This window comes from Pteropus medius, unplaced genomic scaffold (genome assembly GCF_902729225.1).
Source record: "Pteropus medius unplaced genomic scaffold, Ma_sr-lr_union100, whole genome shotgun sequence".
Lineage (NCBI taxonomy): Eukaryota > Metazoa > Chordata > Mammalia > Chiroptera > Pteropodidae > Pteropus > Pteropus medius.
Window position 1 is genome coordinate 8,135,751 of NW_024353908.1, and position 27,544 is coordinate 8,163,294.

The 27,544-nt window shown below is 35.3% G+C and overlaps 1 protein-coding gene across 3 annotated transcripts in view; it reads left to right on the top strand.

Moving 5' to 3' along the window:
• The window catches only part of LOC120593753 (succinate--CoA ligase [GDP-forming] subunit beta, mitochondrial), a 191,976-nt gene that overhangs the window by 78,446 nt on the left and 85,986 nt on the right, over positions 1-27,544 (top strand). For all 3 annotated transcript variants that reach the window (XM_039851664.1, XM_039851663.1, XM_039851661.1), the window contains exons 6-8: positions 2,720-2,816; positions 11,323-11,484; positions 13,530-13,672. In XM_039851664.1, the coding sequence (XP_039707598.1) occupies positions 2,720-2,816; positions 11,323-11,484; positions 13,530-13,672 (402 nt within the window). The remainder of the gene's footprint in view (positions 1-2,719; positions 2,817-11,322; positions 11,485-13,529; positions 13,673-27,544) is intronic.

A 27,544-nucleotide genomic window follows, 5' to 3' on the forward strand; every position in this document is an offset into this window, starting at 1 on the left:
TAATATTTATTGAGTGTTAACTCTGTGCAGAGGCTGTATAAGTAATAGTAGGTGTCGCAGTGTCCAGGAATAGACATTATGCCTCTCTCATGCAGCTCAAATTGCAAGCTCAAATTGATGATCTAGAAGATCTCTAAAAGTACAAAAAAATATTCAATAGCGTGTTACTTATCAGCTTTGCACTGTAACTCAAAATCTTTTTGGATTAAAAAAATAAATGCTAAATAAAGGAAATCTTAAAGAGTATTTGAAAAAATAATGGGAGGATTGTTTTAATACTCTCAGAGTGGGACCAGCCTTTTTGAAGTCTGACAATAAGTCAGAAGCTATAAAAGAGGGACATTATTATTATCAAATTCCCATGTGGCAGAAGTAACAAAAATATGGATAAAAGATAAACATTAAAAGAGAAAAGTATTTGCATTTGTTATTAGATGAAGAGCTAATTTCCCTCATATAAAATCATCTCTTATAAAATAATAAGAAAAAGACTAAAGTATCAAAAAAAAATGAGCGAAAGTCATAGAAAAAGAAATACAAATGTTTCTTCAGCTCATGGAATTATTCTGAAACATTCCTTAATAAGATCGAGTCAAAACTATATATGAAAAACCCATTTTTCACCTAACACACTGGCAAAGATCAGATAGGTAATGATCGTGAATTAGAACAACAGCCTCTATGATCCTGGTTTGTAGGAGGGGAGATTATTGACACTTTCTACCAAGAACAATTGATGATAATCTTTTATTATTAAAATGCCCACAACTTTTTTGCTCCACTCTTGGAAATGTATCCTATAGATGTTTAATCACATGTATGATATACATACAAAGATAGGTAAGGCAACATTTGATGGAATGTCCAATTATTGGAAACCAAATGGCTATTATTAAAGATAGGTAAAATAATGAATTATGATACATCCATATAATAAGATATGCAGCCATTTAAAAGAATAAGATTGCTTTATTTGCACTGCTAATGAAGGCTCTTCAAATTCTATGAAGGCATAGAACCAGATTTGTTTTTTTTAAAAAAGATGAATGAAGAATATGTATGCATAGTTGCATATGTATAGAATATCTCTCAGTGTAGCAACAACTAATAAGGTGACTGCTGCAAGAGTTGAGATGGGGAGCAGCGAGTCCGGTTAAGGTTCAGAGAAAACCTTTTGTGTGCCTTGGGGACTTTGTATCATGTACATGTATTATCGAACCAGAAAAAAATTAATATTAAAAAATATTTAGTCTTAACTTATTATGTATGTTTGCTTACTTATGTCCACTGGGTTTCAAATTACGATTTTAGGAAGTTTACAACTACATATAAAATAAATTAAGATAACATGAATTACATCTCCAGGAATTCTTCAGTCAGTACTGGGACAAAGAAACCATTCTCAGTATTTAGGCCAGAGAGACTTTATTCTAAGGAATTGGTTACATAGATACATAGATATGTGTAGAGCTGAGACCTTTCAGAGTGGACAGAGAGGCAATGTAGAGCTAAATAGCAACATGTAATTGTGGCTAACTGCGTGACTGAGGAACAAGGAATAAGGCGGTGGTGTTCTGTATTGGGATACAGAAGGTAGAACTCTGGTGGGCCTCTCTGGTGGGAGCTAAAGTCAGAGGAGGAGATGCTACACAAGGCAGAAAGAGAGGGGAAGAAATACCCCAGCTTTTGCCTTCCTCCCACCTCCTGTCTCCCACTGCTGCTTCCCATTGGCTGAATTAAGTTGGAAGCAGCTGGCCCAAGAGCCTTGGAAACTCAGCCTACAAGTGTCAGCTCCCTCATATACAGAGTAGAGATGGGATAAAGCTGTTTATGTTGGCAAAGGGAAAATCATGGCTAGGAAATAAGATGGAGCCGAGAATGAGACTGATAGCCAACATTCAGCCATGATTGCACAGTCTTGCTGTTCTGCATCACAGGCTCTGTACACCATAGGTATGAGGTTTCTAGGGTGGTATCGTGCCTCATTTATGATGTCTTCCCCTAGCCCCAGTTCACACAATGCCAGCATGTTATGATATAGGCAGTTAATAAATCTTGGTTGAACAGAATGAATGAATGAGTAAACTTCAAACAGAGCAAGAAAAATGAAGTCAGGGCATCACGTCCAGGAAACTTTGGATATTCCTACTCTTTGTGGTTTATGGGACAAATTGTTTTCAGTTTGAAATGTGCTGTTCAGTAACTGTACTGTTTAGGACCTCCATCTTCCTCTCTTGCAACAATTTCCATTAAATACTCAGTAATTGTTGTTTCACAGATTATAGGTTTGGATTGATGAATATGATAACTGTTTTATTTCAGCATAATTAGGAAAACCTAGTCATTATAAACTCTCAAAATCATATTTACCTTTTACTTAAATAGAAATCGTTTGTATTAATGATTGTAACTCATATCATGGCATAACTCAGCTAATAGGGACATGATAATTTACAAAGATTAACAGCGTTTTTAGGCTGTACTGAAAATATTTTGTTTTCTTGATAATGGTCTTTTCTGGTGTCTAGAGGAAAGTTGAGCAATTCCTTCTAATGAATAGCAGTAGAAATTAAAATAATTATGCTTTTCTGTTTTTTCCTTCAGAAAACCTAACTGAAAATAAAGACATAACTTGTTATTTTGAAGGTTTCATTAATCCAACAAAATAAGTGTTCGTTTACTGCTTTGGTGTAATTTCATTTCACTTGATCGCATTTAGGCTGCAGATCAAATTAAGAAGCTGTATAATCTCTTCCTGAAAATTGATGCTACTCAGGTGGAAGTGAATCCCTTTGGTGAAACTCCAGAAGGACAAGGTAAAAAAAATAAATGAGAGAAAACAAATGAATATAATTATTCATGCAAACTATAAATTAAATTGTACAAAAGACCGCAGCTTTGCATTAATTCCTTTCAGTAATTTAATTTCTACCATAGTTTCAAATGTCCCCATGATGCAGTTGAACATTTCAGCACTTGAGTTTGTTTGTAGGCAAATGCCAAGCCTCAGAGGAAGCTACTTATGTTTTGTTTAGAAACATCCATCTACCAGCATCCTCTTATTTTTTCAAGGCCCATCACTATGGTAAAGATTTGAGTGGAAACAGGAGTCACTGCACTTGGGTGTAATGAATGTACCTGCTTTTATGGAATTGGAACCGCTTGAAGCTTTTTAGTTTACTTAAATATATATAAATTCACCTTGTGTCCGCTGTTGGAGTTCCATCATCATGGTGAAGTTCTTAGTGCCCTACTGTCCACCTCTTTCACCTTACTTGATTACCAGCTTCTGCTTCAGGTGGGAGAAGGAGGCCTTTTTGTGGGGAAGGTTTTTTATATCCATCAGGTACTTGTAGACTATAACTGTTTTATATCTCAGGACCTACTGCTACTACACTTTGTCTTGCATACAGCAATTATTCAATAAGTTCTTATTAATTTGATTGAAAAAGCTTGTGTATGTGCATGTGTTTGGGGGTAGGGGTGGGAGAACAGGTGGATAAGATAGTGATAACTGAAAGTAAGTTCCATGAACCTTATCTTTTTTGGTCCATTTCACCCCTAATGTCTTACATGCTAGTCTCTTTGCCTAGAATGTTGTGGTAAATCAGTAAAGGGGGATTTGCCATTAGATTGGTTAACGAGGTAATCTGTTATGTGCATATACAACCAAGTTGTAGACCAAACTGGATGATTCAGTGTTTTACAGAGGGGCCACTGTTCAAATTATGGATCTGCCGTGTTCTCGCTACAGATCTAGGCTAAGTCTCTTGATTTGTTTTTGCTTTTGTTTTTGTTTTAATAGAAAAGGGTGATAAAAATGATAACTATCTTGTAGCGTAGTTCTCAAAATGAGGAGACTGGTGTTTGTGTAAGCATCCAGTGTCAGATACAAAATCAGCTAGTCCTTGACATTCATAATATGTAGTTCCTCTTCTCAAGTAGTACAACAGTATTCCAGGAAAGATACGGATTTCATCTGTTTGTCTATTTTGTTGTTGTTGCTATTGTTTTAAATATTTCAAATTAGGATAGGAAAAGAGCTCATGTTTAGGAAGCCATTGAAAATAATATATTTCATGGTTTACACAAGTGACCACCAGATAAAAAATCTGTGGTAGGTCATTTATAAACAAGCTACCTTATTCATAAATACTTTTAAAATTTCATCGGTCTGTGAAATCATCTCATATAGTGAAGAAAGGAAGGGGAAGAAAACTTTTTAAACTCTTATGCCAGCCACTATGATAAACTTTTAATATATTTTTTTATTACTTACATTTTCTTTTTTATTACTCACAGCAACCTTGCAAAGTTAGGAGTTATCTCCATTTTATAGGAGATTGAAAAATTAATGTGACTACCCTATGAGCAGCTAGATTTGACCTGGAGCTGGGATTTTGAACCCATGTCTTTCTCATTACAGTATGTATGTTGATTCTGATATGCCAGGCTGAGTAATAGTAACCTGCCCTCTTTTCTACTTTTTCCTTCTTAAATTATTAATTTGCTTTCACCCAAGCGATCTAAAAGTAGTCTTTGGTTTAGCACTATCAGTCAAAATTTATTCTGCATTGAGGACTGATAATTAAATCCAAGAAATGAAAGAGAAAGAAGTTCAATATAAGTTCTTACAGGCCATATATTGCTTTTTAAACTAGTATGCACAAGCAACCTAGTTATTTCATATTCAAAAAAATGGAATTCAGTCATGGAGTGGGATAAAAGTCAGGCTTTACTACTATTTTCATTCAATCCTTTGGGAAGTTGACAGTCACAGATTGTAGTCTGACAGCAGAGAATAGGGATATGAGAACCTTTTCATAAAGGGTGTTTATAAAACTTATGAAATCCGAAGATTTCTTCTTAAATATTAAGAGAAAGAAAAATTCTTGACCTTTTTTTGAAGGAATCATCATAAAATATATTCCATGTATACAGTTCATTAAAACATCTTATGTGATATTTTTAAGAGCAGAATTATCTTTAGCTATTAATTTGTTCATTGTACCATAAAAGTTCAGCTGTTGAATTATAATCACAATTAAATGAGTGTGTTGGTTTATAACTCTAATGAGCAGTAGTCAAATTAAACCCAATTAGGAAACAGTGATTAATGACCAAATGTACAAATTGATCTTCATCATTGTCACAATCCCCTAAGCAATTCTTTATTTAGGAGCTGTAAGAGCAGTCATTTATATCTTAGCAATATTGATAATCTTAATATTTATTTTTTTCACTTATATCAGTAATAGCAGAATATATAACCTTTTACATTAAAACTTTGATTTAACAATTACTCTTTTAATTTAGAAGTTTAAGGAGCTTGGCATCACACCAAACATTTTTACTTTAAACTTATTGTAGAGTCTCTTTGTAAGAGAATTTCTTCAGTCTTCCACTGCTTGTTGAAGAACATATTTTAAAAATCCAGGTGATTGATGATAACTTTGTACAACAGATGATAACTAGGTTGAATGAAGAGCAATGGCTTTGATAACATCTATACTGTGAGGTCACCCATGGGAAATTTTTGATGTGGAGAAAGAACTGCAGTCTAAGAACTATTTTTTCCAATATCATTAATAATCTGTTTCAAAGACTATAATTTGACAATACTGACTGTCATGGAGTTTAGTGACTATTGGGATTTAATGGTTATTAGTGATGGAAACCAACATGAGCCTAGTTTTTGTTAAAAAGGCCCCGGTTGAGTGAGGGGGACTTATTTTACCCATATAACAGGGAAGTCTAAAGAGTGGACTGGCTTGAAACATGAAGAGAATCAGGGATTCTTGGGTCTTCCAGCCCTCCTGCCTCTGGAGGCAGCAAATATGACTCCTAGTTCTCATCTCTCCTCCAGCAACCACAGCAGTCTTTTCAAATGATTGGTCCCACTTGGGTCACATGTTTATACTTAGACCAGTCACTGAGCTGGAATTATATGGTATAAGAGAAAGGCAGTTTCTTAATAGAAAAAGAGACACTGAATCAAAACATATCTACCAGAATGAGCCTAACTTTTATTGAAATGAAAGGAAACTGTTAATTAGTCAAAGAAAAATTCACTGTTTTCCTTGCTTGTCCAATTGCATTGCCAGAATTAATTCATTAAAACTGTGACTGAGTTAGAGGGAAGGTTTTCTTTATCATTATTTATCTACTTATACATTCATTCATTCATTCATTCATTCATTCATTTTGAAAGCCATTGTGATATTGCACATTTTATTTCATTTCTTCTCACTGTCAGCCAGATCTTTGTGCATACAGACTCCTTTTTTTGGTGTCTTTAAAATAATGTTTCTCAATGGAGAGAATGGACATTTTGCCCCCCAGAGGATATTTGCAACGTCTGAAGACATTTTTTTATTAAGATATAATTGACATATATAACATTATATTAGTTTCAGATATATAGCATAATGATTCAATAAGATCACCACAGTGAGTCTAGTTAATACCTATTTTGTTTGTCACAACTTGGGGTTTGGATTGCTACTTGTTTCTAATGGATAGAGACCAAGGATGATGCTAAACATCCTACAGTGCACAGCACAGCACCCTCTTCCCCCATTATGTCAGTAGTCCCGAGATTAAGAATTCCTGTTTTAAGGCATCTTCATCAGTTGGAGCACAAATCAATTAACTGAGCTAAAGGAATGAAACCCAATCCAAAACTGAGTATCTCACCAATATTCCATGAGGATTAAGGCTGGATTAAAGTTAACTGGCACATCAAATCCCTTTCTTGCTTCAGATTAATTTCCCTAAATAACCACCCTGTTGCTTTGTGTTAGCAAGTGCCCATGTTGTTGGTGGGTGTTTCTCTCTGTTTCTCTCTTTATGCACAAGACTATTTTCAAGAACACTTTCAATTCCCCCCATCCCCAAGTCTACCTCCCTCCTTGTATCTATTTTCTCTTTTCGCAGCAACTAAAAAAAAGTTCTAAAATGTATACAACTCTTAGAACACCAATATTTAATGGAAAGTGGGACTAATTTGAAAGTATCAGCATTTTAAGACCACCTTGGCAAAGCACATTTCAATAGCACATTATGGTTATTTATCACAAATCAAATGCAATACATTGCTTGAAGACAGATTATTTTTCAAACTAATTATGACAATCTTACTTCTTGCTGGTTTTATGTTTCTTTTATTTGTGAGTCTGCCCTCTGAAATGTATTTTTCTTTTGTTTAATTCTGTGGCACATTCTTCTGTTAAAACTCTAGGGTCAGAGGCCGCTAACTGCCAGTCATGTTCTTCATGGAAGCTGTTGAATTAGTGGTTCACAGAATCTCACACCACTGAACAAAACAAAAACACCCTATGAATATAAGTACTGCAGCTTTCTTTGATATTTGTTCAGAAGGAAAATTCATTTGTATAATCTATCAAGCATGTAACAATGTGCTTTTGATGGTGAAAATTGTTTTATAAATATTAATAGGTATGTTTTTTCACCCATTTTGTACACAGAATGGCCTTTGTTCAAGTTGAATTTTCTAAAGAATTGAGGTTTCATTAATGTGACATTGAAAATTTCAATGTCTGAACCAAGCTCAGCACCTCCAAAAATACATTTTACCATAGTTTGTTGTTTTATTAAATGCAAAAGGTAAGGTTTGAGCAAGCAAGTTTATTTTATTGCCCTGCTGTTGACATGGACATCAATCAATTTTTTAACACACCAGCTATAAAAGTGTACTTGGAGGGGACTTACAGGGGGGAAATAAACATATGAGTCAATCAATATTCAGGGATTAATCTACTCCTTTTGTGCAAGCTGCAAGTTTTTGTTTATTTTGTTTGTTATACTCTTTTTTTTCAAGCTAGTAGGATGCACTTTTCGAAGTTTCTCCTTCACTTTAATTAATGTGATACCTGAAGCTATTCTATACAAATGTGACAAGAACTGTGACTTATCCAGGATTGGCAACCTTTTTCTGCAAAGGACCATGTAGTCTGTATTGCAACTACTCTCTGCAGTGGGACTGTCTTGGGACATCAGCTATAGAAATACATAAACAAATAGATGTGGTTGCATTCCAATAAAACCATATTTACGGAAATAGTGAGGTGATTGGAGGGACATACTTTGCCATATTCTTACTTAGATTCTCATTTGGGGCCGTTTTATACCAAGTTTTACATAAGACTTAGGTCGTTCGTAAAGGTGTGGCATTGATTTGAGGGCCAACAAAGGCATGGCTTTCACCCGCAGATTTTAGACAGAAATTTCCTTCTCTATCAATTACAGAGCCTGAAATGCCAACCATTAAAATCCTTCCTGTGGGAAAATTTTTAGGTATTCTGAATTTAGGTAACCTAAACAGATGTAAACTCCAGTAAGCATTAGTTTAGATTTATTCTAAACGGAAGTCTAGGATTATAAGGGAATGGAACAAAGTACAGGTCATTTTTTGTGAGAGGAAGAGAGGAGAATCATATAGCCTGAGGTGCAACAGTGGGAAGCTCTGAGTATAAGAAAGCACTGTGCACGTAGAGGATGGCGATGGTAATGTTAATAACCAGTGAGTGCCAATTGTCTGTGAAGCTAAGTGCTTTGTATACATTCTCTCCTTCCAGCAACACCATGCAGCAGAAAATACTCTGCTTACCATTTTATAGACAAGGCCACTGAGCCGAAGAGAGGTGATTGGCTACCTGACTAGGAAGTGCCAGAGTTCTAATTCATACCTGTGTGTTTTTGATGCTGGAGTATATTAAAAGATCAAGTTCAAAAAAAATTTCCAGATGATACAACATTATAAACTGAGATAGGAAGGCAGGAAAGCACTTTGTATCTTCGGGACTACTTTTAAAATATTAAGCAAGTAAAACGAATATGTGTCTAAGACAGTCCATGTACCTCCTTATTCCTGCCTCCTGCCACCCTCCAAAATGATTTAGGCTTTGAGGATGATAATTTAGTTTTGGATTACCTTTCTTAACTCCTAAGTCTTATTTACTTCTTATTTATGTAGTGTTTTTAACTTCTCAAAGCCCTTGGACATACATATATTGACTGGGTATGTCATATACTTTTCTCTACAAAGAGAGAACAATTGGCAATTGGCAAGGGACCACTATAGATACACTTTTTATCCCAGAAGTATGATACTTGTAGATACATCTTTATTCCTCCCTATAGATATCTTTTTATCTCATAGTAACCATCTTCAAGCTCTGGTTAAACTCTAAAGTTCTCCGAACATGGCCCCCAAATAGTGAACTCATTTCTGTACTTGGCATATACATCACACTACAGGAAGAAGCATCTTTTGAAAATCTGGCTTTGCAGGCATTTAGTTGGAACTGCCTTCTGAACTTTGCATGCATATCCATTAATTATGCTGTCTCTCAAGTAGCTTATAATTGTAGTCTTTGTAAGAGGCAAAGATCAGCCTGGACCTATTTTGATTTACTAGTTTATTGATCTTGACCAAGAATTCTTTTATTTGAAACTCTTCACTTAGGAACTCAATTTGATAGTCTTTGCCCATTCATTTCAAAGGTGTCAGTTATAAGTAGTCTTGCCAATGAGTAATGGAGGAGCTACAGTTAGTAACTGATTAATTAAAATGTATGTGGAAAGCCAAGAATGAAGTTGCTTTTTTTATTGATTATTATACCGGTTATTAACTGCTGAGAAAAAGACATTATAGCAAGCAGAGAACATTGGCCAATTCCTTTGATAATTGTAATCTATTCTAAGATTATTGTAAGATACAATAATCTTAATTGTATAATTAAGATTTCAGTATTTTGGAAAGTAATTACTCATTTATTCCATATATTCAAGTGTGTGGGTAAAGCAGTTAGACATTTTGTGGCAAGACTAAAGACTCAGGCAGATAGTAACTTCCATGTGAGATTCTCCCTTGTCAGTCAGTGCTACTTTAAGTAATTCGTGGTTTAGACTTTTATTTATACTGAGTATTCTTGTATGCCAGTTCTGCACAGATTTGTATCAAAGTGCTTAGTTATTATGGTAGAGAGGTCCTTGGGAAAAACCTCTACCTAAGGTCTTTAACCTCTGGATATTATAAGGTAACAATATTTTATTTTAATAGGAAGCATATGGTATTAACAAGCAATAGTAATTGCTTTTGAGTGAAATTCCTGGGTGGTTGTTTCCTTTTTAAGAATTAGGTGCCTCTCTGTAATGCTAGAGGAGAATGGGAAACATTTCTAAATTCTCGATCAAAGATCCCTGCCTGTCAACATCCCAAGTAAAGTAAAAGAAGGTTATGATGGAATGTCATCATAGATAACTAATTTCTACCATAAGGGATGTAAACAAGAGGCTTCAAATCCCAGAAACCAGTGTGCCACTTCACTGCACTGCTCTCTCTCCTTGATTGTACATATAGAAGATTTCCTGTAAATCAAGGAAAGCAAAGCACTCTGTGGACCATTGTCATCACCGAGTTTCACTATGTCCAAGGCCCTTGGCCACTGAGACAGTTGAAAAATTTATACCAGCACCAGAGAGTGGAGACAGTAGTGCTGATAGTGCCTGGCAACCTTCTATTGTATCTGACCAGTCTTGGTCTTTTAGTGTTTTATAACTCAAATTAAAGGAGTCATATCATACCCACATTAAGATAATGGTTTTTGTTTTAGCAGACCCCAAAGTAAGTATATCAGCAGTCTGGGGATTGTTATTTCCATTTTCCAAATAAGAAAACCGAGGCCCAGAGAGGAATAGGCTGGTTATTTATTTATTTATATCAAGGTTACAGTTAGTTAAAGATCAAATAAAAAACTGTTGATTCTGACCCAGTGTTCTTTCTACTATATCTTTCAGAAATATTAATGGGGATACTGATTAAAGAAAAATTTCAAGAAAGACAAAGGACGACAGCAGGATTAAGCATCATTATTTAGTCTCTGTTTGTCTGGAAGGGGAACGTGATGAACAGTAGTTAAATACTAAAAATTAGAAATATAATAAGAATAGCTAATCAAACCTGTATGTATCTCTGGCAATCTGTACCTTTTAATGGGTGATGGTAAGTTATATTGTTATTTTATTGAAAAGAGACAAACAGATATAAATTACTATGCTCTCTATTACAATGTAAGACCTTGAGAACAGGGACCGTGTCATGTTTGTCTTTGTAGTTCTAAAGTTTAAATTAAGGTTAAGAAAGCCATAACAGCTTCTGCTGCCTGTGTCATGAGGTAGAATGACAGTATCATACCTTTCATACCTTTTTTTTTTTTCTCTCGTGCCTCCTCTCCTGGGGAACTTAATTTGTAGATCCTTAAAAGATATTCATGTACATTCCTTTTTCATTTTATTTAGTTGTCTGTTTTGATGCCAAGATAAACTTTGATGACAACGCAGAATTCCGACAAAAGGATATATTTGCTATGGATGACAAGTCAGAAAATGAGCCCATTGAAAATGAAGCTGCCAGATATGATCTAAAATACATAGGACTAGATGGGAACATTGCCTGCTTTGGTAAGAATTCAGTTACATCAAAAGAATGATTTGTGGAGTTTTGCAGCATAGGAACCCCTGATTTCTGAAACATTATTTCCCATTAACAAGTAAATATAAGGGATTTGTGTACCCCAAAAGTCTTAGGAAACAATTCAGACTTTCTTCTCAAAGTTCATTTTGGTTAACAGTCACTGGTTTAAAGCAGGGTTTCTCAATTCTGGCAGTATTGACATTTTAGGTGGGATAATTCTTTGCTGTAGGGGCCTTTCCTCTACTTTGTAAGATATTTGGCAGTATCCCTGGCTGTTACCAGTAGCATCTCCCACTTGTGACAACAAAAATGTCTCCAAACATTGCAGAATATCTTCTGATAGGCAAAATCACCCCAGTTGAGACTACTATTTTAATGCATCTCAGATAAAATTACTTTCTCAAAGGAAGTAGAAGAGAACATAAAGTTTAATCATTATGTTCAAATTGCCGCTTCTGTGATAACCAAATGATAAAATTTTTAATCCATTATGCCAGTTTATTAATAGAGCAATAGCTTTTATTATATTCATCTAAATTTGTGAAAATTTTATTCAGATTATTCAGCTGAGACAAGAATAGATCTGTAGAGGCAATACAACTTTTGTTATTGTCCACAGCTTATAGTACTAAGATTTATGTACTTCTTTATTTCTAATGGAACCAATTCATTGCACTGAAAACTGAGGTCTTAATCTTAATGGAATTAAAATAAAAAAGATTTGTAGCTCATTAAACAAACATTATCATTATATTTATAACTGAAAAGACCTCATCCAATAATTCGTTGTTTAATACAATAGAAAATGACATCCAATTACAAGTGATACCAAAAGCTCTTGCTTTGTATTAGAGCAATAACTATAATATACCAGATCATTCACAGTATTCTGATCTTAATAGGCTAATACACTACCGATATTTGTAGATATTTAGAAAGAGAAAGATATAATAGTGTGTTTAGAATAAATTAAATATGGATTCTGTGTAGCCTCTGTAGCGGTGTGCATGATTTGACCAAGTTAACCTTAAAAGATATGATGAACACATTTCAAATTGTTTTAAGATCTTATATAAACCATTTGATTTTAATTGCCCCAGAATTAATTAAATTAGTCACAGTTCGTAGGCTTGTCTGGTAAATTCAAGGGTCAGAAAAAGTGAAGGTTACTTTATCTTGAAAGCCTACTCAGTTCAGAAGTTTTTATTTTTTATTTTTAAGGGAAGTAATTTTATATAATTAAGCATAAGGCACAATGCATCAATAAAACTTAGTTCTAGAAAATAAGAATTTCAATGTTAAAACTCTTTACTTAGTTGTTTAAAAAAAACTCCTAATAGCACATTTTGGTTCTGGTTTTAATGACCAGGTTGCTAGTGAACATTTATTAATTCGAAAAATGAACAGGAGGGTAGAAATATTATTTTGATGCTATTACTGGTTCATTTATTTTCTCACTTTATCCAGGTAACATATAAACATACATGGCTGCACTGTGTAAAAATGTATGGAACCCTATAGAAGTTGGGACGCCCAACCCCAGAGGGATGCCACATTCAAACGACCATAATCTCAGCAAGCAAAAAATTAAAAGAATTCCATTTTTTACTTGTTTTTTAAAAGATTAAAGAGAATGTGATTCATTGGCCCTAGTAACTTTTATAGCTTTTTTCTCTTTCCCAATTCTCTTGAATTCTATACTTTACACAACCTAAGACTCTTTCTTCTATTACTAGCCCAAAATGATTACTTAGCTTAAACTCTTCTCTCTTTTCTATGTTCCATTATTGATTTAACTTCATAAACCCAGCTCTGCATTTCCAGGATTTTTTGGTTATTCTTTGTACATACATTTCCTGATTCATTATTCTAAAAGTATATGAACTTATCTGGTTGAATGGAATTCTAAACAGGGCAGAAATTGGCTGGTCAAGACAGGGTTCTCTCTTGCAATGTGGGAGAGGGAAAAAGTTTATGTATCTTTACATGTTGCTAAATTTATCCTGTCTTGTGTGCCATTTGCATTTTACAGTGAATGGTGCTGGACTTGCCATGGCTACTTGTGATATCATTTTCCTGAATGGTGGGAAGCCAGCCAACTTCTTGGATCTTGGTGGTGGTGTAAAGGAAGCTCAAGTATATCAAGCCTTCAAATTGCTCACAGCTGATCCTAAGGTAACCTTTGTCTTTACAGGGAGATTGTCATGTTCCGATTACTCACCATCAAGAGCTATCTTGTTAGGGGTTAATAAGTCAACATATGTACTATGCAGCCTCAGATGCAAAACCTGCCTTGTATCCCATTGGAATATATGATGATTTAACTCATTTTGGATGAAAGGCTTATAAGTGCCCCCAGGATCTTATTTCAGAGACTGTGCTTACAAAGTTCTGAGAAGTGACAAAAAATAAAAAAGGTGTAGTGCACCAAACAATCAAACATTGGTTGGCATAAAACATTATTTGGGTAATATACACTGAAGCAATTAGTCCTACAATTGTATGACCTAGAGAGGACTCAGTCTTAGATTCCTTCCATAAATATGCTGAAGGTATTATGATAAGATTAGAGACAATAAAATTATAGGATTATATTATCATATATCTCTGGAAAATAATGACTTCCTTCCTTCCGTATACTTTTTCATTTTCATCTCTGACAGTTACATATGTTACAGTTTGTAATACATTCCCTAAGTAGCAAATAATATTGCTTCATGTGCATCTTAACTAGAATGTAGCTATCATTCATATGCTAGGTGCGTAGTAGGCATTCAGTAAACATTTACTCAATCTAAGTACCCATATTTCTTGTTTCTATTATAGGTACTCAGTTGTATATGATAACAGCTTTAGGTGAATATTTGTTACGTGGAAAAGACTAAAATTTTTTTGAATGTCTGATATGTATCATCTAATTCTCTTAACAGTTTTGAGGAGTAGTGTATATGCCACAACCATTTGATTTTAAACTTTATTGGAGAATCATTATCTTAATACTGTTACAGTATCTAATATATTCTTTTTAAATTTTTTTTTATTTTTCCATATAGATGGTATACAATATTATATTAGTTTCAGGTGTACAACATAGTGATTAGACATCTATACAATACAAAAAGTGATCACCCCAATAAAGCTAGTACCCATCTGACAATGTACATTGTTATTACAATATTATTGACTACATTCCTTATGCTATACTTTTAATCTCCATGACTATTCTGGAACTACCATTTTGTACTTCTTAATCCCTTCCCCATTTTTCACTGACCCCATACCTCAATACCCTTCCCATCTGGGAACTCTCAAAATGTTCTCTGTGTCTATAGGTTTGTTTCTGGTTTGTTGTTTTTGTTGTTGTTATTGTTATTGTTGTTTATTTTGTTATTTAGATTCCACATGTATGTGAAATCATAGGGCATTTGTCTTTATCTGACCTACTCCACTCAGCACAATACCCTCTAGGTCCATCATAAAATATCTTTTCTCATTCCTTTACTTTTCATCTCTGTGTGTTTTAATCTGAATCAAGTCTCTTGTAGGCAGCTTATGTAAAGGTCTTATTTTCTTATCCATTCAGCAATCCTATCTTTTGATTGGAGCATTTAATTCTTTTTCATTTAAAGTACTTGTTGATAAATATGCAGTTATCGCCATTTGTTATTCATGTTTTGATACATATATTTTTCTTCTTAAAGGAGTCCCTTCAACATTTCATGTAATACTGGTTTGGTAGAGATAAACTCCTTTAGCTTTTTTCTTGTCTGTGACACTTGCTCTTTATCTGTCCTTCGATTCTAAATGATAGCTTTACTGGGTAAAGTAATCCTGGTTTTAGGTCCTTGCTTCTCATCACTGCATAGTTTATGCCAAACCCTTCTTGCCTGCAAATTTTCATTTGAGAAATGGGCTGACAGTCTTATTGGAGCTCCCTTTTAGGTAACTAATTGCTTTTCTCTTGCTGCTTTTAAGATTCTCTCTTTGTATTTAATCTTTGGCATTTTAATATAATGTATCTTAGTGTGGGCCTCCTTGCGTTCATCTTGTTGGGGACTCTCTGTGCTTCCTGGAGTCGTATGTCTATTTCCTCCATGCACCAAGTTAGGGAAGTTTTCCATCATTATTTCTTCAAATAGGTTTTCAATTTCTTGTTTTCTCTCTTCTTCTTCTGGTACTCCAATGATATGAATGTTGGTATGCTTGATGTTGTCCCAGAGGTGCCTTAAAATGTCCTTATTTTTGGATTCTTTTTTCTTGTTGCTGTTCTGATTGGATGTCCTCTGCTACCCCATTCTCTAAATCGCTGATTTGATCCTTTGCTTAATCTACTCTCGTTTCCCTCTACTGTACTCTTCATCTCAGATATTGTATTCTTCATTTCTGACTTGTTCCCTTTTATGTTTTCTATCTCCAGTTTTGTGTTTTCTGTCTCTTTGTTAAAGTTCTCACTGAGTTCATCTACTCTCCCGCTAAGTTTCTTGAGCATCCTTATGACCAGTACTTTGAACTCTGTATCTGGTAGATTGCTTGTCTCCATTTTGTTGAGTTATTTTTTTTCTGGAGTTTTATTCTGATCTTTTATGTAGGGCATGTTTCTTTGTCTCCCCATTTTGGCTGCCTCCCTTTGTCTATTTCTATATATTAGGTAGGGCTCCTAGGTCTTCCAGTCTTAGTAGAGGGGCTTTATATAGTAGATGTCCTATGGGGCCTGGTGGCACACTTGAGAATGGTGCTCAAGGTGTGTCCTTTGTGTGGGTTGTGCATGTCTTTCTGATATAGTTGAGTCTTGGTTGCTGTTTGTACGTCAGTGGGAAGAATTGACCCTTGGGCTGATTGGTTTGAGGACCAGCTGGTGAGGGATTGACCGTACATGGCAGGATTGACTTTAGCAGGGCTCTGGTGCCTGCCTAGTCTACTCTTCAGATGCATCCTTCTCAAATACAGCCCTGGGTCGTGCTCTGTCTCTGTTGCCGGTTGAAGCAGGCCACTGGGTATGCTGGCTCAAGGGTTTCCTAGGAGGAGTCCAGCTGCAGGCCAAGTACAGCTTCAGCCTGTGTACTTCTGGGGTTGCCTGTATACTCCTGGTGGCAGATGGCTGCCACCTGTGCTGGGCTTATAGGTGCTGTGAGAGGCCAAGCCGCAAAATGAGGCCTATTGCTGCTAGTGCTGGGTTTGGGGCTGCTCAGCAAGAAGTATGGGGCATGTCAAGGCCAGATGCTGCTTATTTGGGTTTTGCGAGCCTTTAAGAGACTTTAGCAAAGTCCACAGCGTGAGTCAAGATAGGCCATTTGTATAGAATAAACCATGGAGGCAGCTTGGGTAGGCCCGCAACTTGGAAGAGACAAGGTCTCAGGAAGTCACTTGGGCAGAGCGAACTGTATTGTCCAGGTTGATGGAGACTCAGGTATGGCGGCCACCCCCGTCTGCACATTGAGAGTAGGGAGGGCTCAACAAAGGAACAGTGAATACTTCCAGCACTTCTGTCAGGAAATAAGCTGCCTCTCTAGCCCTCACCCTGAAGCGCAACAATTCAATGTGACTCCTTGTATGTCCCTAGCACTTCTTGAGCAGCTGTCCCAGTGCTGGAGCCTAATCAGAGCAAGAGAGTCCATCACTGCGTAATTTCAGGCATGGGCCCTTTGACAGGAACGTCTCCAACTCCATCTTACTCAGCTACAATCTCCACTGGTTTTCACAGCCAGAGATTGTGGAGACTTCTCTTCCTGGCACTGGAACTCTGGACTGGAGCACCGTTTGGGGCCAGGACCCCCTTGCTCTTCAGTGAGGAGAGGTGGCTTTGCAGCCAAAATAACCCTCCCAGTTATCGATTGCGACACATTTGGGCCATTTCCTGTTTCCACTCCTCTTACCAGACTCAAGATAACCACTTATGCATGTCTCCAGTTGTAGGACTTCTGTTCAGCTGGATCTCAGGCAACTTCCCATAATGGTTGCTCTGTAGTTTTGTTATAGATTTGGTGTGGTTACTAGAAGTTGCATGCACAGCATCTACCTTCTAAACTGGGGGTTCCCAACATTCTAGGCCATGGACCAATAGTGTTTGTGGTCTGTTAGAAACCGGGCTGCACAGCAGAAGGTGAACAATGGGCAAGTGAGCGAAGCTTCATCTGTATTTGCATCCACTCCACAATGCTATTTTCACTGCCTCAGTTCCATCTCAGATCATCAGGCATTAGAGTCTTATAAAAGCTCCAGTCCCTGGTGCCAAAAAGATTGTGGACCACTAGTCCTCTTCTAATATATTCTTTTGGTTCCTGACATTTATGAAAGTCGGTAAATCTGAACCTATCATTAAGAAAATCATAAATGAAAATACCAATTTTTTTTTTTTTGAGAAATGTGGTCTGAACTTAACATGGAAGCTTCTCATTAATAAGTATAATGACAATAACCTTCTTGGGTTCACATGAATAGAATTTTGTTTTATATAAGTAGTAGCTTGTTTGTTTTCATTATGACTTATGTAGTTGGTAACCTTATGTTTTCGCTAACGCTTTTCCTTCTGACTCAAAATAAATGGTAAGATATTAACAACTACTTATCTTTAATTCTCCAGTGCTATTCAGAAACAGCAAAGTCACTGAAGTTCAAAGTTACCCAGCTATGAGCAGTGTTTGGAGTTGAATTTTCTGTTTACATAAGCACCTTATTTTCATCCATTAAGTGAGAACATTATCAGTGACTCCCTAATCATTTATTAATTCCTTTATCCCTTCTTCCTACCCCTTTCTAAGAGAAGAATAGTTTTCCTCCCAATGATTTTCAAACAAATTGAAATCTGTAAATACCATGGATATAATACACTGCTCTTTATTTGAACCACAAAGTACCCAAAGGACAGGCAACTGTAATGAAATACTGAATTCTTTGGTGTCTACTGAAGTTCAGTCTTAAGAATAATTGAGAGCTATCGAAGGATTAAATCTACCAGGACAATCATGGCATTTTTAAAAAATATATTTTCTTAGTGGCTGATCCTGAATTTTAATTTTGTGAAAGTATAGGAGGGGTATGGAAGATCACTCGAAGAGCCATTTTTTTTTTAAACAATCACTTCAAAAATTTTGACTTTACCTTATGGAATATTTTCAAATGCTTGGAGTATTTAAACTTTTTTGAGATTGGCTGTCATCTTGGGTAGAAAAAGGTATGTGAGAGTTATTTTTCTCATGCTATATCAGGAAAATGAATGCATAGCTCATCTCACAGTACATTTGCCAAATCTTAAAATTTCAAAGCCAGTCAAAAAGCATAGAAATGTAATGGGTATTTTCAATTCTGGCATTGTTTCACAGATTTCAGAGAACAGAGGCTAAAAAATAGTATAGATGAATTGATTTGATTTTGCAAGAAAACTGGTTACAGTTCTGGCAGTAATTATTTCAAGTACAGCCCTATCCAGCTGCCCAGAAGTAGATTCCCAAGAGCCCAAACCTAATTATTTCAAAGGTATTGATTTTCTTGTTAGATATAAGGATTAGTCAATTGAATACACTGAAACGCAAAATTGTAAAAGCTTGTTGTTGTTGAACTGATATATCAGCTGATAGTAGCAACTACTTGTTTGCCATATGTCTGAGCTAATTCTATTGATCAAGTAATAAACATCATCATTAAAAAAATATTATGGATTGACATATGTTTCCACTCATAATGTCAGCCATAGAGCTGGACTTATATTTATTTTGCTTGACTATTAGCCCAAATGCTGATTTCCACTGAGATCTAATACAGGTGCCTTGATAACTAATGTGTTCCTTATTTGTTTGTAATATATATGAAACCACATTCCTCTGCCAAACTGTCTATGACAAGAGTCTTTTTAAAATAGTTCACTTACTAAACTAGATTCACATGAAATGTATCATTAAATATTTTATAATTCTCTTTATTTTCCAGCTGGGTTTGAGATGAGAGAAAGGTAATAGAATTAATTCTGCTGGTGGTAGAATAGATCTTGTCTTATCTTCATATTTTAACTTATAAAATTCTAAACACTGGTATTGTTAAAATTATAGAGAGAAAAATGATATAAAATAGGAGGTAGAAGTAGAGCTTTGTGGTAATCTGTAAAGAATTTTAGCACATTTAAAGAAATAGACTATAAAGAATGTTGTCCTTAGGTTTTTGTTTTCCTAAATCCTGCTTTGGCTTTTATTTCTAATTCCAAAGGTGTAGGAAATGAGTTACAACAACATCTGGCGTATGTAAAACATTTTGCATAAATGAATAAAATGAAAAGACAGTTGACATGAATCTCAATAGTAACCTTAGCTCTATCAGCCAAAATTAAGCAAACTTGTTGCCTTCCAGAGGCCTGAATTTGAAAAGCAGTGGTAATAGATTGGCATTAGTGAAATCACCTCACTTGGTTTGACTGTGCTTTCTGGTTTAGACCCAACTCAGAGTCACTCTTTCAAAGCTTTTTTAACGTCCAGAAAGAAATGTGCTACATAAACACCAAACATTAGTTCAAAAAGGAGTGGATTCTTTGTGGTACTCTGGTGCCAGATTGCCTGGGTTCCAATCCTGTCTTTACTACTCACTGGTTGTAGGACTTTGGGCATGTTATTTAACTTCTCTGTGCCTCAATTTTTTAGTTATAAAGTGGAGATCATCACAGTACTTATTACCTCAGAGGATTGTTTTATTACATGAATTGAGATAAACACATATTTCTATATGATAGTATCACTTAAAAATTTTCCTAAACTTTTATTAAAGTATAATCTACATGTAGAATAGTATACGGATCATTTCAGTATGTAGCTTGATGAATTATCACAAAGCACACCTATCCATGTAATCTCCAGTCAGATCAAGAAATAGAATATGACCATTGCGAATGTTTGTATCTCCCCCAAATCCATATGTTGAAATCCTAACCACCAATATGAGGTGGGGCCTGTAGTAGGTAATTAGATCACCAGGGTAGAGCCCTCCTGGATGGGATTAGTGCCCTTATAAAAGAGACCCCAGAGAATTCTCTCTTGCCTTTTATAATGTGAGGACGTTAGCTAGAAAGAGGTCATCTCTGTAACAGGAAGTGGGCTCTCACCAGACAGTGAATCTGTCAGTGCCTTGATCTTGGACTTCCCAGCCTCCAGGATTGTGAGAAATAAATGTTATTTAAGCCACCCAGTCTATAGTAGTTTAATATAGCAATCTGAACAGACTAAGACAACCGCCATCCCAAAAGCCTCTTATGCTCCCCTCCCCCATACTTCTACCCCACCTTTCCCCCAAAGTAACCACTATCCTATCTTCTAATATCATAGATTCATTTTGCCTGGTTTTGAGCTTAATATAAATGGAATCATGCAATGTATACTCTTTCATGTTTGCCATCTTTCACTTTTATTTATAAGATTGATCCACATTTTATGTCACAATGGTTCATTCATTCTTATTGCCATATAATATTCTATTGTATGACTCTACCAGAACTTTTTTATCCTCTTCTGTTGATAGATATTTGTGTTATTCTTAGTTTTGACTATTATGAATAATGTTACTATGAACATTCTCATGAACATTCGGAGCACATTTCGATGGGACATGTACTTGGAACTGGAATTTCTGGGTCATAGGGTACACATATTTTCAGCTTGAACTGATATTGCCAAAACAGTTCTCCAGGAATATCAACTTACATTCATAGCCATGAATGGGCATTCCACTTTTCTCCACACCTTCACCAACATTTAATACAGTCAGTCTTTTCAATTTTAGTCATTCTGGTAAGTTTGTGGTTGTATCATGTGGTTTAATGGCTTTCCCTCAAGACTAATGAGGTTGAGCATCTTTTCATATATTTATTAACTATTCATATATACTTTTAAAACTTATATCACCTCATCTCTAAAGTAGACATGATAATAATTCACCAAAACATTTTTTAAAAGATAAACTGAGATAATACACATAGAAGTATTTGGCAAATATTTCTAAAACATAATGAAAATTTTAGTTTGTTGTTGTTGTTGTTTTTGCATGTTTAATTCCATTATCATTTAATTCCATTATTCCATTTTAATGCTTAGATTTAGAATTATTGTTAACAGTAGAGAGTAAATGCTCATCTACAGAAATGGGAGGTGTCTGAAACAGGTTCATTGACACCAGTGTTACTGCATGTATTGTTTTGAAATTGATGAAATGTGTAAACATTTAGGAGCTTGCAGTTATTCTCTGTTCACACAAGCAAGAAACCACAATTTAATGAAGGGAAAATTAAATTCATGTTTGGAAGAACCACAAAATACCACTTGGTATAAATTTCAGGAGAGGCCAGCTCTGTGGTATGTGCTTCAAAAGTCTTTGGAATTTGAGGCCAGACAAATAAAACTGCATGTCATCCTTTCAGTGCCAGGTTTTTGCAACTGCCTTAAGTTTTAAGGGATGTTTTGAGATTAACATGTACTTAATGCCTCACACATTGTTAATTATTATACATTTAGGGCCTATTTAAATACAAAACACAATATCTTTTTCTCTTATATGCATGCTTATATCAGAGGCGTGAAGCAAAACTCATTTCATTACATACCACATGTATTTGCTGAATTACCTTATCTGCAAGGGAATATTTATTTGGGGAGTAATAGAATTCTCAAGAGATTTCTTTTCAAATATAATGCCCAGCACTACACAACATGACCATTATTTTTGAAAAGACTATTCTGCACCCCTATTCTTACAGGCCTATTTGAAAACAAATTTTACTTTCTTATGAAGCTGAAAAGATTAAAAGTCCAGGCAGCCATTCTTTATGGTGATAGTCTACCTCTGGGAAGAATAAAAATGATTTTGTGTCTATGAAAACGTAACCTGTTATTTGGCATCACTTTGCACGTAGAAGAGCTCTTGTTTGGGGTAACACTGTGCATAAGCTAGAAAATGGAAACCATCTGTCTGGGCTCATTTCTCTTCTTTTCTTTGTAGTGGTTTTCCTTCTGTCATAAATTCATAAATGTTAACTTTGCATTTCTTTTCCTGTTGTCCAGTTGATCCAAATTTCCAAGAATGTCTGGCGCTCCATGCCCAACTTACACTGATTCTATTTTACCTGCCAATACTTTGCAGTAAGAGTTGGGTCCTGGCAAAGGCAGTTTGTTCTATATCATATACACAATCAGTATGTCTGATAGCTACCCCATATTCAAAGCATCCTTAATGGAACACTCTAAATCTATTTTCATGCTTCTTGCTGTCATGCTCTCAGAAATAAATGAAAAATAAAGTTTTTACTGTTTGCTTCTCAAAATTCAGATTTTAAGGTGCTTTATTTTGTTTCATGGTAAAGAATTTAAAGAATTTAAAAGATTTGGGATATTTTAGAAAATTTTGTTATTAGTCCCAACATCCTCAATAGTGATTATGAATTTCATACAATGAAGGCTTTTTAAACTGTTAAAAAGAAATGGATCACTAATCAAATTATAATGTCCTATATGATGGAAACCATGTATACTTATTAGAAGAGTTAGTAGTTTTGTTTTATTTTTTCTCTCAATGTTACTGCAGTGAGAAAAAAAATTGTTGAATTCATCTTTGAATTGTGAAGGTCTCTGATTCTTTTCTGTAGTGGTGAGCTGTAGTCTGGTAGGATGAGCCCCAGTAGATTCAGGAGATTATAGACAGTATGAATCCTCTTCCAACTTTTGTGCTACCTCCCACCCACTGCCAGAGAGCTAGGAATTAGGGATGATTGTCTTGCTCTAAATGAGGAACATGTCCACGTGGGCTTACCGAAAAAAATGATTTGATTAATAGTGATTTGCTAAATGGTTTTTTTGGGGGGGTCTTTGTTTTAGGGTATATTATTAAACAGAATTCCCTTTCCCCTGATTATTAAATTAGGGAAACATAAAACATAAAAAGGTATAAAAATAAATCAAATGACATTAACATACACTGTAAAAATAGAATATAGTGTTTTTGGCAAAATTAGTATCAGTATAATTGACACTATTATATAGTTTGCTTTTTTCACATTTTATGTACCTTTTTATCTGTCTTGTATAGTTCTCATCTTTATTGACTGAATAGCAATCACTTATATGAATATATAAGTTTACTTAACTACTACTCTGTTATTTGGTATTTAGAGTATTTCCAACTTAAAATAATACTGTTGTGAGCCTTTTTGTACTCATAATTTTACATGCTGATTAAAGCAAGATGAATGTCATGATATGAAGTAGCATTTTCCTCCAGTTGTTAATGATTCTTAGTTATTTCCAAGGAATGATTTTTTTTTTGAAGTATTGAAGGAATTTTATTGTAACCTAATATTGCAGTTTTTCAATCAGTATTCTTAATACAGTTGATCCTCATTATTTACTGATATCATATTTGCAGATTTGCCTGTGTGCTAACATTTGTTTGTAACCCCACAATCAATACTCGCAGGGCTTTCATGGTCATTTGTGGAAGTGCTCAGAGCTGTGACAATTTTAGTTCTGATGTGCTGTTCTTAGCTAAGGTCAAGTAAGGCTGTGCTCTCCCTTCTTGTTTCAACTCTCGTACTGTAAACAAGTGTCATTTTGCCATCTATTTAGTGCCACTTTTTGTGTGTGATTTCACTCTTGAAAATGGCACCATGCATAGTATTAGAGTGCTGTGTAGTGTAATGTGCCTTCCAGAGGAAATGCATAAGCTTTGTTCAGGCATGACTTATAGTACTGTTGGCCATAAGTTTAATGTTACTGAATCAACAATAAATAAAATGACCTTAAACAGAAACAAGCTTGAAACAAGGTTATGTATTGATTGACAAAAATGTGACCAGAGGCTCCTAGGAACCTAATTCTGCATTTCCCCTAGGGCCAATAGTTGAATATTCACTAAGTCAGTGTTTGTGGCAACTTTATAGAACATAACTGGGTAATGAAAATTGCCTGAGTAATGTTTTAGATAATTATGGACAGCTCTTTAGAAATTATATGATAGAAACACTCGATTTTACCTTTTAAAGAAAGGACAGTCAAGAACCCCTAACCTGCATGTAAATATAACTTATTTTTACAATTTGCATTTATATGCATCCTAAATGGAAGTATTTTGATTATGAGAACTTTCAGAATGTGTCAGTAATGGCTTTTAAACATACTGCCTTTAATATTTGATAAAGTCATTCTTAATTTCCTGGACTCTGAAATACCTAAGAATTCCAGAGGTGGCCTAATGTTTCTTCCTTGCTCAGCTCTGTATCTTTGAGATATCTTCCAGATATAGTCGGTTCAGTGAGGAAAGGGAGTCAAGAATGAGAATCGCTAGAGGTAGGAAAATAAACTCGCCTTTATTTTTCCATGCTCCTTCTTGAAATAATTCCTAAATTAATTATTTTACTAAGGAAATTCATACAAATCCACTGATTTATGTATTCTCTGCCCTTGTAAAAGAGCAAGACACTCCCGGCAAACTTCTCAAATAGGGTCTTTTTAATCTTTCTAACCCTTAACAGATGCCTCCTTGGTGAAAATTTGTCCCCATTTCCCTTTTCTATATAATATTTGCAGTTTACAGTCCTCACCACTTAACCATCTCCTTTATTCATTCATTTCTCTTTTCAAATTCTATAAAATTACCTTGAAATTTCTTTGTTTTTTCCCTTCCACTTCTTGTTGCTTTTTCAGTTAACTTTCTATTTATTCTTTAAAATACCTAAAGGTATAGTCTTTCCTTGAATTTTTTTTAACCCATGGTTTTGTTCAACTATTTTTTATATATTTTATTATTTCTAGCCACTCTACTGGTGCAGAGAGTTTCTCTAAAATTTTTTTTAGAATTCATATTGATGGTTCACATTTTTTTTTGTTTCCATATAAGTCATTCAGCTGAATATTTTCAGTCAGGAAGAAAAGCGTAATGAATGAGTTGTCCTTCTGAAACAATTTGTTTTCCAAGCTAGATGCAAATGCCATGTGTCTAGCAAGACATTTATGGGATAGGGCAACCTGGTATGGACCATATAGACTAGAACTAGACTTGTCCCACAGGGTCATGTAAGCAATGAAGGGAAGGACCTTTTTGCAGAGAGTAGAATGAGATGCTATCTAGCAGCCAGGCAACAGCAGCCACAAATAATAGTTGATTATACAGGGAGAATTGTGAGAGTGGGTAAGGGGTCTTATCTGAAAGCAGCATATTAGTAGAAGACGGCAAGAGTACAAACATAAGAAGACAATTCCTAAATAGTATTTAGAGAATTCTATTAACAGCCAGTGCCACATTTCCCAGGTACAGTGGCCAAACTCCATTCATACAAAGAATCCTGTAAGTTTGGTTCTAAGGAGACTGGAGTACCAGGCAAGTAACTAAGGAAGGAACTCAACCGTAGGTACAAGTCAATGTGTCAGCCATGAGGTTGACGGGTCTCATCCCACAGCAAAAATGATTTTATGGGATGGGTGTGGGGTCCCCAGCCTGTGTGGGAGGTCCCCAGCCTGTGTGAGAGGTCTCAAGTCAAGACTAGTTCTCTAGATCACAGAATGAGTAAGCTGGAAAGAAAGCCATTCAGAAACATCAGCCAAATGAGAATATAATAAATATCTATATACGTCAGGCATTCTTTTTGGTACTGAGAATAAAGCAGTGAGTAATATAGAGTCTTGCTTTCTTAGAGCTTCCATTTTTAGAGGGGGGAGATAGTAAAGCCAATAAGTAGATAAATACATAATATAAAACAAATACCTAATTTATCGGGCGATATTTGTTAGGGTGAAAGATAAAATTGAAGGAGGGCCTGAGAATCCCAGGGGCTTATTGTTTTTGATAGGCTTGCCTACAAAGTTTATATGATAAGTACCTTAGAGAAAGAAATGTCATAGCTGTTACATGATTTGGAGTTTGGGTTTGTGGGCAATGACATGCATGCCACTAATGAAGGAATCCATTCAACATATATTCCCATTTAAAACCACCCTCCTTCCTTTGTCTTTATTTACCACTTCTTTAGCAAAGTGTTCTAAACAATCTTGCTTGCTTTATTATGGACTAAAAAAGGGTTTTGTCCACTTGAATAGCTTACGCTGCAACTTTAATTTGTGGCAACTCTTGCAATTAAAGGTCCTTTGTGAACATCGATGGATGTTTTATCTACATATCCAGGACCCTCTCCTGGGGATGCTCTATTACCACCTTTGAGGTCTTATGAAATGGAGCACTTCAAATATACATATTAGTTAGCATTCCCAGGGGACGACTCGCACAAATCCGAGTTAATTATTTTTCTTCCAGCTTATCTGTGAGTTCTTTCATTAATCGTTATCTGTAAACATTCTGAACACATCCTTTTTTCTCAATTAGAACTCCAGCAGAATATTTTTGAGCAAACATTTAGGTGTCTCCTCTAATACTCAAAGACCTTAGGGTCGTAAATAGTGAACAGAAAATCCATTTGGAACTTTAATCCTTGACTTTCTAGATTTCACTTGCTCATTAATCCCAAGCAGTTTATTTCTCTGAGGAGACAGACATAAATAACTTAGAATCTTTACAATTTCATTGCAATCCAAGAATGTTGGCAGTTGAGGAAATGCCCAACTCTTATTTTATTTAGACTTTTGATATTTGTGTGTGTTCTATAACTTGTGATTAGTGGTTGTATTTTATGAATGGAGCTCATTCTTCATTAAGCTGAACTACCAAATAGTTAACCCAAATGGTGATAGTGATGACCACATTCCAAAGAAGTGTTTGAAATTCAAATGAGAAGAGTAAAAGAAGCAGAAGTAAAAAGACAAAAGCAAAGAAAAATGAAAAGAGAACTTTTACTGAAAAAATACTTTGGTTCTGTTTTTCTATACTGGTTCTGCCTTAAAAGCACTACCTATTGAAAGTTGCGCCAATTTACCAAACAATGCAAAATATCTTAGGCAAGACTATAATAAAAATAACAGAACATCCCCACCATCATCCAGCTTCTTTCCCCTAGTAGACATAGCTTGGTATTACTACATCAAGGCAGACATTTATTGACCACCTACTGTGTACCAAGTTCTAGGCTGATTGAGAGAA